General features: G+C 33.9%; 2 protein-coding genes and 1 long non-coding RNA gene across 5 annotated transcripts; all 3 read left to right on the top strand.

The window, feature by feature from the left end:
* The first annotated feature begins 4,262 nt into the window (after window positions 1-4,262).
* Window positions 4,263-4,904, top strand: LOC122601599. Its single transcript, XM_043774349.1, has one exon. The coding sequence runs from the start codon at window positions 4,263-4,265 to the stop codon at window positions 4,902-4,904; it is 642 nt and encodes a 213-aa protein (XP_043630284.1).
* Window positions 4,905-6,005: 1,101 nt separating this feature from the next.
* Window positions 6,006-6,937, top strand: LOC122602415. Of its 2 annotated transcripts, XR_006324252.1 has the most exons (3): window positions 6,006-6,126; window positions 6,234-6,511; window positions 6,597-6,937. It is a non-coding gene; the product is annotated as an uncharacterized LOC122602415 (long non-coding RNA). The 2 variants fall into 2 exon arrangements; XR_006324251.1 differs by lacking the exon at window positions 6,006-6,126 and having other exon boundaries at window positions 6,159-6,511.
* Window positions 6,938-8,475: 1,538 nt separating this feature from the next.
* On the top strand, window positions 8,476-11,959 carry LOC122600534. Of its 2 annotated transcripts, none has more exons than XM_043773263.1 (9): window positions 8,476-8,655; window positions 9,181-9,237; window positions 9,643-9,695; window positions 9,946-9,997; window positions 10,108-10,173; window positions 10,280-10,339; window positions 10,769-10,811; window positions 10,899-10,946; window positions 11,493-11,959. In XM_043773263.1, the coding sequence occupies exons 1-9, from the start codon at window positions 8,544-8,546 to the stop codon at window positions 11,554-11,556; spliced, it is 555 nt and encodes a 184-aa protein (XP_043629198.1). In that variant the 5' UTR covers window positions 8,476-8,543; the 3' UTR covers window positions 11,557-11,959. The 2 variants fall into 2 exon arrangements, with proteins under 2 accessions (XP_043629198.1, XP_043629199.1); XM_043773264.1 differs by having other exon boundaries at window positions 8,527-8,659.
* Window positions 11,960-14,517: the final 2,558 nt, after the last annotated feature.

The raw sequence follows: 14,517 nt of genomic DNA, 5'->3' as shown, positions 1-14,517 counted from the left end.
AAAATAAGCTTTTAAAAACTTATTCCGACTGAAACTAAAAGTTTCTAGAAAAACTGTACTTAAGTATTCCCCCGTCCCATTTTAATTGTCTTATTTTCACTGGTTAAGTCGTTTTCTTTCGGCTTTGACCGTAAATATCTTTGTTTGTGTAATATCTTAGTTGGAAAGTTATATCAATGAAAAATTCATTTAAAACTCAATCAATTCATATAGGGAAATGATATTCCTACAATACATTTTAGTCATCTACAACAATACCTGTATTATGCAGTTGTATTCTGTGCATAAAAATTTGTATATTTGTTGTAGATGGCTAAATTCTGTTGTAGAAATATCATTTCTCATTCATATATGTTATGTCAATTATTATGTCAATTATCTCAATAAAAATTGTCTTATCTCTTTCTCTCTCTATTCTCTTGTAAGAACACACACACACACTTACATTCACTCTCTCTCTAAAATTCTTACATCAAAATAATTGTTTCAAGCAAGATTTGTGTTAGAGTTATCATTTATATCATCATCTTCATATCATATCAAAAATTTGGGCAATTTCAAGTACAAGAACTACTCATCTAGCAAATTTTCGGATTTGAATCTTGGGTGGAAGATTTGGTAAGTAATTTCTAACTCAAAATCATCATTTAATGTTATTAATCTTGTTTATGGTCAACCCTAAGTACTTTTGGGTTAAAATGGGTTTTTGGAGTCAAAATTTGGGTTTTGAATGAAATTGGGTATAACTTGGTCTTAGATTGTGAAATGAAAGAGTTTTTCATGATAGGTTTTTGTCCAAAATGTGTTGGTAACATGATTATTCGCTTCCAAAATGGTCAAAATGATTTTTGAGTTGAATTAGGGTTTCCTAGGGTTTTTATTTGGGTCAAGAACGAATTTGGACAAGATTAGATGTTATAGATCGAGTTTGTGTTGTGGGTTATGTTCATTTATGCTTGGAAAAGAGTTTGGAAGTGTCTTCTAATTGATTTTGAGGTCAAAATGAAGCTTGGGTGCATATTGGGTCAAAATGGGTGCAGGTTTTAACGGTCGTTAGTTTGAGGACTAACTCTGACAACAGTTCAGAACCAAGATGAACATATTAGAACCAAGATCCGTTAGTTTTTAACGACCATTAGTTACAGTTCCAGAACCAAGATGAATTAATACTAAACATGATGAACTAGTCACAACCAAGATGAACTAATCATAACCAAGATGAACTAGTGACAACCAAGATGAACAAATCAGAACCAAGATGAACTAGTTAAAAACCATATGTAAAGTCTTGATTTGTAAACATGTTATGTACATTAATAGGTTATGGACGCGGGACGATTGGACGTTTATAACTCAACCTTAACGTCTCTTTGCCGATCAAGGTGAGTTTCGTAGCTCCCTACTCAATTGAGATTCGGGCTGAAAAGTGTACAACTTTTGTGCGTTGACTTGTTTGAGTGTGCAATTATAAGTTTTCCTTGATTTATGACATAGTTCAATTGTGCATATGCTTGATATTCTTGATTGATGACATGACTTGATTGGGCATATGTTTGAGTGTCTTGGGTGATGACATTATGGAGGGCAAGAGGACAATTGATGGACAATGTGTGCATACGTGAAAACATAGGACTTGTTAGAATACTTGTTGATATCATTATTACTTGTTCTTGCTTACTAGCGTATTCTAAATACCTTGATATGTAGTTCATTATGTGAATACACATGTGAGAGTCATTGATGGACATGGTTGTTATGGAGACATTAATTGATTTATGGATTTACATGTTGTGTGACGGTTTTGTATATGTGCAATTATGTGATTTGTTGTATGGTTATTGTATATGTATGTTGAGTCGTTATAGGTTAGTTGTGTATATATGGAGGACGGTAATGCCTTTGAAAGGTTGGAGATGTGGTGGGAAGGCTACGGGTGACCCTATATATAAGCATCAAAGGCCTTTCAAAAGTAGTATCGTACGAAGTATATACACATGGTGTTTTGGTTATGTGTGGACATTGATGGTCATGGATGAACAACTTATGTGCAATTGAGTACAATGAGGTGCATGATGTGCAATTAAATACAATGAGGTACATGATGTGCAATTGAGTACAATGAGGTGCATGATGACAATACAAACGGGTACTTTAAGTACTTGATGACATTTTATGGGTATGTTTAGTACTTGAGGACATTATGGACGACATGGGGACATTGGGTACAAGTGTGCAAATCTTAGACCATGTTTGATGTTAATTTGTATTGGTTGACATTGGTATGTGTTCTTGTTCATTCTTTCCTACGAACTCACCAACCTAGTGTTGACCTTGTTTAGTACACTTTTCAGGTTACCAAGAGAATCCAAGAGGTGTCGGATGATTGATGTTTATGCTAGAACTTGGGCTTGGACTTACATGGATCCAGGATTCATTTGCCCCCTTATTTTGCATTATGTGTTACGTACTTGTTTGCTTAATGTTGGATTCACCAAATCCCTTTTATTCATATAGTTCATGTTCTACGATAATCCCATGCATACGCTATATCTTTTCGGTAATATTTCGAGCCTAACTCGGGGTGTTACAACTTGCCTCGTAAATCTATTGAATTCTCGTGCTATAATGTAGTTATAGATAGGTTTATATATTGGATCGGCTATGATTGGCATGCTGTTGATTCTGTTAATGGGTTCCGTAATATGATTATGTCATTCAATATGACAAGTGAGGAATTTACAGAAATATCGCTACCAGACAATTTAGCAGGCTTATACCTTTATTCTTTGGGCATAACTAAGCTAGGGGAGTCTCTTGTTGTGCTTCAAACCGTAACATTTGAGAAGACACGAGAGCAGGTCGTATGGATAATGGAGCATGGTGTTCCAAATTCATTTAGAAAGCTATTCACTATTAAGCCACCAGATGCATCAACAATTACAAGGGTTTATGGATTTCGAAAGAGTGGTGAACCGATAATTGAAAGGTTCTTCAATTTTGATACACGATATGTAACTTCTGTCCATGAAACTTCTTCACAACGCTTCAATAATTTGGTGATATCTAAATATGGATTATGGAAATGACATTGTTTGTTTAATATATAGGTGTAGGATTGAAGAATGGGTACCAAACCATTCAACTTAGGTATAGTCTTAATCCACCAAGGGTAGTGGGTCTAGAAATCCATTCTTATTCCCCAACAAAAGTTCAAAACTCAGAAGTATTTATGAAGTGAAGTTGACAAGTCAAACGCCTAAATAGTTCTGTTTAATCTAATTAAGTTTATTGGTTATGGTTGCTATTTTACTTGGGGTATTTGAAACTGTTTGCTGGCTTTGAAAGGAGGAGGACTGAGAGACAAGGTTCAAGTTGCTACAAAGTTTACTTTGATTCTTTATTGTTTTATAACTGCAAAACACCTATATACGTTAGCTGCCATACCGTATAGTTTTGCAGCTTTCTTAATACTTGGTTGTTTTAGTATAGAAAGAGTGGTCTTTGTGGTCAAGAGATTTGGAAGATGAAATCGTTCCTACTTGCAGGTGATATCCACAATCACACTTAGGGACTGTTTAGTTTGTTCCTTGTTGGCTTATAGAAGCACAATAAGCCCATTTTTGGAGCTTATTAAAGCGCCTCTGTGTAAGTTCTTTCAAGCAGCTTATTTTTGGGATCTCAAGCCCATTTTTGTTGTTGTGTCTAGCTTTTGCAGGGAATTTGCCGAACTGTTTCTTATAGTCCCGTTGGCAGGGTTTCCTGGATGTGGGTCCAAAAAAGTAATATAAAACTCGTTATAATTTACTTCTAGTTGTCCATTTCTTTTTTGAGGTGTGGCTAGCAGTCTGGTAATTGACATATAATGAGCAGGTATGTGTATAGTTAACTTCATATGCGCTTGCTTTGATATGTTTCGATGGTTGCATCTCCCATCTTATTTAACGCTTACTATGTTATATATATTTTTCACTCCTACGAATGTTTGATGATGCTATTTTGGTTTATATTTAGTTTTTTATGCTTATTTTATTTAATGATCACATTAAAACAATGGAGATATTATCTAAATCTTATTTGTTTCCCCACAGTCTTTGTATCTGTTCTGGCCCAAAGCCCAAATATCGACTCACACACGAAAAGAAAACAATCCATAATCGCCCAGATTTATACGAAAAGAAAACACTTCACATTTATAATCCCTAAAATAAAATTTCCAAGCCGTATATTTTATCCCCCAAAAAATGCAAATCAAAATGAAAATAATGTCTGGTTACATACCATTGGAAGTCCAAGTGGAAATCATAGAAAGGATTTCAGATGTGAAATCATTGATAAAATTCAGATCAGTTTCGAAGCCGTTGAAGTCTGTCATCGACAGCCCCAAGTTTATTGCTGGTTTCCACACTCGTCATCATAATCATCGTCTCCTTTGTAGGGTAAATGTCGATTCCGAAGAAAAATATGTTTCATTTGTGGACGATGATAGTTTCCCGCACCAACACAACATAGGTACGACTCTTAAAATAATTCACCGTGAATCTTTATTAGAAAAGATAATTACGACAACTTCTCAAGGCTTGATCTGCTTGTACACTACGCCTGCAAGCCCACCCGGAACAAAGAGTGTGCTTTTATGGAATCCTGCCATTAGAAAATCGGTTCATATTGATGTGCCTAATGTTTTGTTTATTAAATATAGATATAAAACTGTTATTGGTTTCGGGGTCTCTCCCCACACCAACGACCCTATGCTTCTCAAGATTATATGCATCACTGGGTATAAATCCGATGCTATAAGTTGCATCCCCATGCAGGTTGAGGTCTTTACATTAAGCACAGGGTTATGGAGAAGTTTGGGTACTAACCTTCCTCATAAATCTATTGAGTTCTCGGACTATACATAGCTCTATCTATTGGATCGGACATGAATGGTATGCTGTCAATTCTGTTAACGGCTTCCGTAATATGATTATGTCATTCGATATGACAAGTGAGGTATTTACAAAAATATACCTACCACACTATTTAGCAGACTTATGTTCTTTTTTGGACATATCTAAGCTAAGGGAATCTCTTGTTGTGCTTGAAACCCATGCATTTATGCAGACACAAGATCATGCCACCGTACTGATAATGGAGCTTGGTGTTCAAAATTCATTTAGAAGGCTATTCACTATTAAGGCACCAGATGCATCAATTGAAAGGTTTTATGGATTTAGGATGAGTGGTGAACCCATAGTTCAAAGGTTCTCGGGGTTTGGTAAACAATATGTAACTTCTGTGTATAAACCCTGCTCACAACACTTTGATGATATTGTGATTTCCGGAATTTCATGTGTAAACTCCCTGAGTTCCGACCACAGAGACACTACTTTTGCTAGATCATTGAGAGAATGGCAACCTTTTTTAGCATACAGTTACTGACTTTTGGAGCTGCCAAGCAAACCATGGAGATTGAAGTGCATCTATAGTTTACGTACATCAGTTTAAGTGGTCGGCCGGTGCATTATCCTTTGCTTGAAAATTGCAACAGCTTTCTATCACATATTCATATATTCGATTTGATAATATTCATGTTACTTATGGTACTGATTCGATTGTTCAACATTAAGTATGCGTATGAGACTCTGAGTAACTATATTTCATTAGCAGAGTTATTAAATATATTCGCTTTCGTTATTATTTACTATATACTCTTTGGTCATTGCTTGTTTAATATAAACTCTTTTGTTATTTTAGTATATTGGATTGTTGGAACATTAAGGTAAACGTCCTTAATTTTTTTAAGAGTAACTAATTACTAATTAGCTTAATGCTGGCAACTTATGAAGTATGGGCTGCCGAGTAATTGGTCCAACTTGTCCCCATCTATTTCACCAACTTGTTGAAGTACTCAGACTTGAGCCCACCCTGTGAGTGTTGCAACCACTATTGACACTCATCAATAAAAGAATACTAGAAATTTACGCATCAAATGTGTACATGAAATCATGACAAGATAGAAGCACACACCTAAGACGGCATTGAGATTTAATCACTTACTTACCTTTCTATAGTCATTATCCGTCAAATTATTCATCACCTATAGACCTGATGCCAAGAACCCACTTCCAGGTGGAGCAAAAGGTACAATTCCAATTCCAATTCCAATTGCTAATTATTATATATTAAACAGTTAACAAAACTAAACCGCACCATGTCAAATTAAATATTTGAATAATTTTGTAAGGAAGTGGTCTCATCAGTGATCAGTCCACTAGGATCATCTTATGTCAGTCATAGCAAACAAAAAAGTGTTTGATCATCAAACAACAATGTCTGTGGTTCGGAAACACATATTAGCTTCACAAGCCCTAGTTGTTCCAGCACAGGGTTTGGGTTAAGGTAGCTACAACCCGAAAACTGAGCCTGACATTATCAAACTCATCACCATGCCATTGAATCCGTTGTCACACTTCTTGACACGTCAGACGCCTACAGCCCTCACACCAGCAAAATCCTTCCAGGCAAAGTAAGTTACCAAGTTATTCTGTTTAATCTTTTTAAGTTCATTGGTTATGCTTGGGGTTTTTGAAACTGTTTTCTGGCTTTGAAAGGAGAATTGAGAGACAAGGTTTAAGTTGCGACTAAATTTGGAAGCCAGTGGAATGCAGGACGTGTATGGTGATCCAACATATGTCCGATCAGCTTGTGAAGTTAATTTGAAAAGATTTGTCATTGATTGTATTGATCTCTACAATGCCAATCAGATTGACACTCGTGTCCCAATCCATTTTCTTTTGATTTTCTGTTGTTTTATTACTGCAAAAGACCTATAAATGTTAGCTGCCATACTGTTTAGTTTCTAGATACTTGGCTGTTTTTAACAGTTATATTTCTGTAAGGTTATCTGAAGCATGTGATTCAAATATCAGAAGGGCTCGTGTTGTTCATCCAATTACATCAGTACAGAACTAGTGGTCTTTGTGGTAAAGAGATATGGAAGATGAAGTTTCTACCTTGTTGTTAAATAATATACCCAAATAATAAGATGATCAAATATTAGATGCGCGCGATATATGGATGTATAAATGTATACATGTGTACTAGAGAACGTGTCTACAACCAAATTCTCAATCAACAAATCGTCTCGAAATCAAGCAAAAAGTTTGATTAAAATCCTAAAAGCATATGTTTAATGAAAACTAAATGGGGATGGTGACGACGGCTCTTGCGATCGGGGTGTGGTGTGGTGTCTAGAGGTGTACCTTATGGTGGTGGCAGTGATTATGGTGAAAAAAAGGATATGTAGGCGGTGTAGCTTATGTTGGTGGTGATGGTATGGCCGAGTGTATTTTTAAGTGAGATGATTGAAAATTATTGGGTAGGATTTATGGGAGTTGTTTAAGGCATTGGGGCTTAGGCATAAGGCGAAGTGGATGATCGGTTAAGGTCTGAATTTTTAGGGCGTCCGATTATTTTTTTATATCTATATATATAACAAATATATGTTGTTAACTAAGCTCATTACAAATTTTAACAATTATCTAAAAATTAAAAAATAGTACTTAACAAAAAAAAAGCTCACCTACCAATTTGCTATAATATTTATCATCGTTTTTATATCTTAATTTATATAATTATAATTACTGCACCAGTTCTTCGGGTCTTTCTTTTTTTCTCGGTCGAGGTGCATAAATCCTTAGAGACGGCACTAGTTTGAGGGTTAAATTTTTTTTAGCAATTTCTTTAGCAAAATATGATATAAGTTGTTAGCAATGTAGATTGTGTAAGGGTATTTTTGTCTTATATGTGTATTTCATCTTAAAATAATATCATATAATCAGAAGCCGTACAAAGAAAAAATTTCAAAAGAAACAAAATTAGAAAATTCAAGAAAAATAAAATTAAAAGAGGTAAAATGTCAAAAACCAATAGAAAAATTTTAAAAAGCTATGAAAAAATTTAAAGTATATGACAAAATTTAAATTTTAATGGGAGAGTCAACCCCCCCCCCCCTCCTCGATCTTCCTCTTTAGTATCACCACTACATGTAATTTTTTTAAAAAAGATGTCGATAATTTGCTCGCAACTGAGCATCTGAATTATGTTGTCTTGACCGGGTCCGCGCAAAAGAGCTCCCCTTACCCTTAACACCTAGTAGAAGGATACACCTACAACTAAACCGTCCGAAGGCACGCCATTTAATTGAGATAACACCTTACCCCTTCTGCAAGACTCAAACCTGTTTCACTGTAGGACTTTATTTGTGAAAATTCTTTAAATATATTTTTCTTATGTCTCGAACCCGAGACCTCTAATATATAAAATGGGTGTTCAACCATTGAGCTATAATTGGAAGTAATGACTCAAAAAATTATATTTTGATACATTAAAAATATAAGGGATCGTTTATGTAGTTTAATCAAATTCTTAGGGTAGTTTTTTAACATTTTACCATATTCTTTTCCCTTTCTTATTCATCATCATCTTCACCATTTGTTTGATTGTTTTGCCCTAATTTAATTCTTCACAAAAGGACTGTGAACTTAAAGCCTGAAAAAATGTCAAAAATATGGTCAAGATTATCTGCGATGTTCAGAAATCGGACATTTATTGGAGCCGATAAATCCGGAAATCAATATTATGTTCGTACTGAACAGATCGACGGTATCAGTAAGTGCGTTCTTTTAACATTCTCTTTTAATTTTCGTTAATTATTTATTTTTAGAATTATAATCTAAGTTATATTAGCATGTTTATTATATGAAGTGTAACTAGTACAAATACTTAATACAAATTTATCGCTTTTTGTTATTGTGTGTATCTAACTTGTAAAATCTAATGTAAATGATGACGTGGCAAATGACTTATCAAATCAAATGTTAAAGAGGTTACCAGATTCATATACATAGAATAGCAAAATGTAGGCAGAATCATGAGCATATTCGTTAAGTAGTAGCTGCCGTGACAAGAAAATGTGAAGCGTTTACGTTACATTTTATGATTATATAAAGACTACGTCGGATAACGAGGAGCTCATTGTAGTTAGGATAAAAAAAAACACGGTGTATGTTTAGAAATTCGATAGACGAGTCACATGTGACTGATACTTGTCAACATTTGGTGTTGCTAGATATTATATTGCAGAGGCGGTTGAATTACTTTTTATTATATGATGATACTCTTTTGATGCAACAGTGAAAGAGAAACGGTGGGTGGAGTTTAAAGGGGAAGTTGATTCGACCTCCATACCTGGTAAGTCCTATACTACAAGCATCATTTAGTTACTTATTCTCAGGAATTCTTTTGCTAGTTGTCCAAATGTAGTTATGAAGTTATAAGTTTATAACTGTTGTAAGAGATAACTAACGGGAAGTTATACTTATGTCCTGCAACAATATTCGTGTAACTCGTTATCAATTTTTCACCATATGTTGTGTGTACGCTGCAAGATTGCCCACTGCGCCACGAGCGTATTTGTTACAATTGAATTGATAGTTGAAGCATCTTGGATCATTAAAATTCTTTTTTCAGCACAAGCATGATGTTATTTGCATATTCAGGACTTTAGGTTTTAATGAAAAAGGGCTATCCATCTTGAATTCGTGATTTATGTTGTCTTATATTCTTATTGAAACACTGTTATGATTTGTGTTGTAGTTGAATGGATATGTTGGCTGAATGGGCAGCGTAAGATAGCTCCAACGCCAGAGGTAAAGCCCGGCCCTTGATTAGGTTGAGTACATGGATCTTTATTTCTAGCAATATAAAGAATTAAAGGCTGTGCATTTATTAAACCCCAGAAAAAATTAACGTCAATAGGGAGAGCGTACATACAACCGGATCTTCTTTGCAAGACATTGCATATATGTCTTTTTTTCCCATAACTAAATATGTTCTGTGAAGATGTATTCTGGATTTTTCTTCTTTAGCTGTTCACAGAATTCATCATGTTGTTTTTAGGAGATGGCTATGCTGGAGGCAAGGCGTCAACGAGTTAAAGAAAATGTTGCCCGTAAGTGTCATTATCTGGTTGTTAATGTTTTGATCGTATTCAAATTACCATCTATTATTACTCGATGTCATTTGGAAGCCCTGATTATTGGTTTCTCTTATATGATTAAGTTCTCAAGAAGGAAGAGGAAGAAAGGAAAGCCAGAGAAGGCAGTAGTCGTAAAATAACAAGCATAGGTAAGCTGCATTTTCCTTTTCACTTCTTTCATTATATTTTGGAACTTTAAACAAAAACATGCAGATCGAGAACTTATCTTTATGCATCTTGTTTACATTTGGACAGGTAAAGGTGATGGCCCAGATTTAAAAAGTTTCATTCAACAACTCCCAGTTTCCTCAGAAGGTAAAGTGCTGATTCATTATTCTGTATCTCTTTTTAAACCATAGATAAATTTAATAGCACTTAAGTTGATAGCCATAAAACATTTGTTTAAAGCACCACAAGGAGAGGTGGAAAGTTTAGCTCATTTACTTATGAATGTCATTTGGGTGTTGTTTGATTTCTAATGGGTAATATAGGAAAGTAAATGGGTCTAACAGATAAAAATAGCTTCGACCCATTACCCAGCACACTATTTTGCCACCTTTAACCAAATGGCTTTACATATTGAAGACTTGAACTAGACTTTTATTGGATATATCAACACAGTTAGATCAAAATTTAGTAGCAAACTGTTTAAATCATCTTTGTTGAAACTATACCTCGGGATCAAGTGCCTAAATTTTACTTGACTAATATTTTTCACTGAATTTATGCTTTTTTCTCATAAAGCTGACCAGTCTGGGGAAGAATCTGAAGCAACAAGTAGCAAGTGGTAAGTCAAGTGATCTAACGACCTATGATTGGCCTTGGTTCGTCAATGCTACATTTATGTTAATTTAGTTTGAATTTTTGAACACAGGAGTACCAAGAAACAAGAGGAGAAAGAAGTCCCTGAACAAAAGCCAGAGTAAGTGCACCCCCTGTTCATGTATCATATAATCCTTCACATATTCTTAATAATCAATTTGTGGGTTTGATTTTTCTAACTCTAAGGTTTCAGTTACCTGTGGCAATTACAACCCATTACTAATCAGTGGGTTGATTTGGGTTTTGTTTGTTCTCAAGCAGGCCAAAACAAAAAGTTTATTTAAAAGGGTAACGGGTCAATACTGGCTGCAAGTCGCCTAAAATTTACGTGAATTCATAGAATCTCTAAAATCGTTTTCGTTCAAAAGCCCAGATTATTATTGTAATTATTTAAGCATAGTTAACATATTAGTTATTTATGAATACGGAAATGATATATCCTCCTAAGTAATCCTCCTAATGAAGTGTTTGAGGGCGACATCAATCCAGCTTGATCTATCCCATTATAATTCGTATTTAAACATGACTGATTTATGTTGACCCCCCTTCCCCCTACTTTCACCCAATATCTAACCCTTACAATTTGCTCCTCGAGCCATCCTTCCTCTTTTAGTTTCAATCAAGCGCTTAACATACTTGTTTACAGGTCAGCAGAGCCAACAGGATCAGGTGCCTCATTTAGACCAGGAACATGGCAACCTCCTACCTGATATATTATCATCTTCATATTTTGTACAATATGATCATAAGTCATAACAATCGCAAGAGGGGCCCAGGCTGGCTCGTAATCATGTTTCGTGCACCTTGAGTTTTTAAAATTTGAGTTACCCTTATCCTGTTGATTGTTGCAAGTATCATTCATGACCATATGAACGGTGCAAGAAAGGAGCACCATGTCGGCTTGTCGCATATTTGCTAATGGCATATGGATTAATAGATTATGGGGTATGACATTATTCATAGTTGATGACAAAGATATGATTTTGTATGGAAAGATTTGGGTGTTGTTTGTTTAATTATTTACGTTATTTCGTTAATCACCCAAGTATTTCTGTATTGTAATTCTTTTACAAGTTACATGATGGAAATAAGGACCCAGCTAGGACTTGTCCATGCTTAAATGGTCTGTTTAAGTTTTTAAAAAAATTATATGATAAAAACACTAGTCTTTCTGTTACATGTCTCATTTTTTTTACAATAAAATTAGATATTGTTAGTTTCTCTTAAGAATATTTGGCGTATACAGTAAACTTGTTTTTGTTTGAATACTAGCTAATCAACCCGCATATTATGTGGGTAGTTGAATAAAATTTGATGTTAAGTTTACAATTCGTTTAAAAATCATAATATATAAATCACATTAATATTTAATTTACAAATTTGTTTTCTATTTCCATATTGACTCGAGAACATTTAACATTTTACTTTAGTTGCCATGATATCGAGAGACAAAAGAAAAAGTAGTTAGTTAAATATAAAAAAGATACTATGAAAAGTTTAATTAATTTATTATATTGGTATTATTGAATTTTAGAATTTTTTTTTCATTTTTAAAAGATTAAGTAAAATATAAACCTTCCATGATTATCTACTAAAACTATTTAAATTATTTTATAATATCTTTAAATAAGTTTTCTTTTTTTTTTGTCCACCTCCCATGATTATCTACTAAAATTATTTAAAATTATAACATCTTTAAATAAGTTTTTATTTTTTTCCCATTTTAATTTTTTTTTATGGATGATGTCATAAAAATATCAAGATACTATATTAACATGCCATGAAGTTCTCTTTTAAAACAAAATGACATCATCACAATATATTAACATACCATGAAGTTCTCTTTTAAAACAAAATGACATCATCACAATTTTATTTTATTAATATAAGAAAAGAGAAGAGATAATGTATGATAAATGTTTATTTGGAAATCATTTTTAACTTTACATTCTAATCATTTCAATTACAGTAATTGTTAAGATTGATCTGATTTATCTCTCTTTCTATCTCTCATCAAAACTCTTTTTCTCATTTCTGATAGTTTTACTCACGACCTTCTCATCACAACCATCATCTCTGATCACAACCAATGACAATGCATTTATCATATATCACCCTCATCACCAATTACTATATTATCTCCTTTCATGAAACCATTAAGGGTGGAGTTCAATATCAAATCACATTGTGATTATCCATTTGTCGGAGTAATTATCATCAGTAGATGGATGGCGACGACATCATTGGTAGTGGAGATAAACTGTGTTGATGGTGAGAAAGAGTGGTGGTGTTGATGGTTATCATTATCATTGATTTTGGTTAAAAACAAATATGATGCTTAGAAAATTCTTAGAAAGTTAGATATAAAATTTACATCTGTTTAGATTAGGAAAACAAAAGTTAGTTTACAATTAAAAACTTAGATGATGAAAGAGAAATAAAGTTAAATGGTGTTAATTGTTAAGGTCTCTATAACACTATTTTTCTCACATTTTTCAAGTATTTTCTCAAAGAAACCATTTTGGGGTTCGACCCCTAACAGTGACATTCAAACCGGTCATATGCTAGAGGTTGGAACTCGAATACACCCGTAGAGATCAAGGGTGCGATAACACGGCTCGCACGCGTTCGAAGAGGTAATTGCCAAAGCCATGGGGAATTGATATTCGATCACTAGTCTTCAAACCAACATCCCCCCCCCCCCCCCAAACCCTTAAATAGAGCCTTAGGTGACCACTTGATCTAAGACTAAGTGGTTTATCTTTTTCTTGTGAACGAGATTAAAGGTAAATAGTTGCGCTCATATCTTTTACAAACCAATAAAAATACAAGAAAAATTTATCTGTTTTTTCTTTTGTTTTGTAGAAGAGTAAAATATTTGAGTAAATAGTGATAAAGAGATATGGTTGAAAGTGATATTTCTTGGGAATAAAAATGAAAAATATGTGATGTGGCGTTGATACGGTATGAAAGAAGTAAGAAAGAAACAATTATTAAGTAAGACCTGAACAAATTGACAATATTCTTTTGTTCAGGTTTATAAAAAGTTTGAGTCTTTTACATCATTTAGACCATGCATTCTTTGACCTATTAAAAAAAAGTTTAGGTTACCTCCAAAGTGATAACACGGATTTTGAACTAAAGATAAAATTAAGTGGTCTTGGTTTCTATTTTTTTTAGCGGTGAATTTTTATAAATCTTTTATGAATGAGAAATTTTTAAAAAAATTTCAACTCTCAAAGAAATCTTACCCTTAATATTAGTTTAATGGTTATGATTCATCAACTTTTGACTTTTCAAGTTGTTTCTAACTTGACGAAATCTCCCATTTTTTATGAAACAATATGGTCTTAGGTATTTTTGTAATTTATTATCTATGAACTCATTTGTCATTTGAAACTTATTATTTATATATAGAATAAAGGGATCATACTAGGGATGGTATCGATACCAATACCGTACCGATACCGAAAAGTACCGATACCGAAAAACCTCAAAACTTTTTATCGAATACCGTACCAAAATCCCGGTATCGGTACCGGTTTCGGTACCAAGATTTTCGGTTTTGTACCTATTTGGTACCGAATTTTCCATGAAGGCTCAATCTCCTTCTGCCTATCATAAACCGACAATAAACTCACGTACTAGTGAACACAACATATACAAAATCC

Source organism: Erigeron canadensis, chromosome 5 (genome assembly GCF_010389155.1).
Source record: "Erigeron canadensis isolate Cc75 chromosome 5, C_canadensis_v1, whole genome shotgun sequence".
In the NCBI taxonomy this organism is placed as follows: Eukaryota; Viridiplantae; Streptophyta; class Magnoliopsida; order Asterales; family Asteraceae; genus Erigeron; species Erigeron canadensis.
The sequence above is the reverse complement of the archived record's forward strand: the minus strand, read 5'-3'. Positions and strand labels throughout refer to the sequence as shown.

Coding starts and splice junctions, on each gene's coding strand:
- LOC122601599 (XM_043774349.1), top strand. CDS start 4,263: ATGTCTGGTTACATACCATTGGAAGTCCAAGTGGAAATCATAGAAAGG.
- LOC122600534 (XM_043773263.1), top strand. CDS start 8,544: ATGTCAAAAATATGGTCAAGATTATCTGCGATGTTCAGAAATCGGACA. Junction 9,998..10,107: donor AGTTAAAGAAAATGTTGCCC/GTAAGTGTCATT, acceptor TATATGATTAAG/TTCTCAAGAAGGAAGAGGAA. Junction 10,947..11,492: donor GTCCCTGAACAAAAGCCAGA/GTAAGTGCACCC, acceptor ACTTGTTTACAG/GTCAGCAGAGCCAACAGGAT.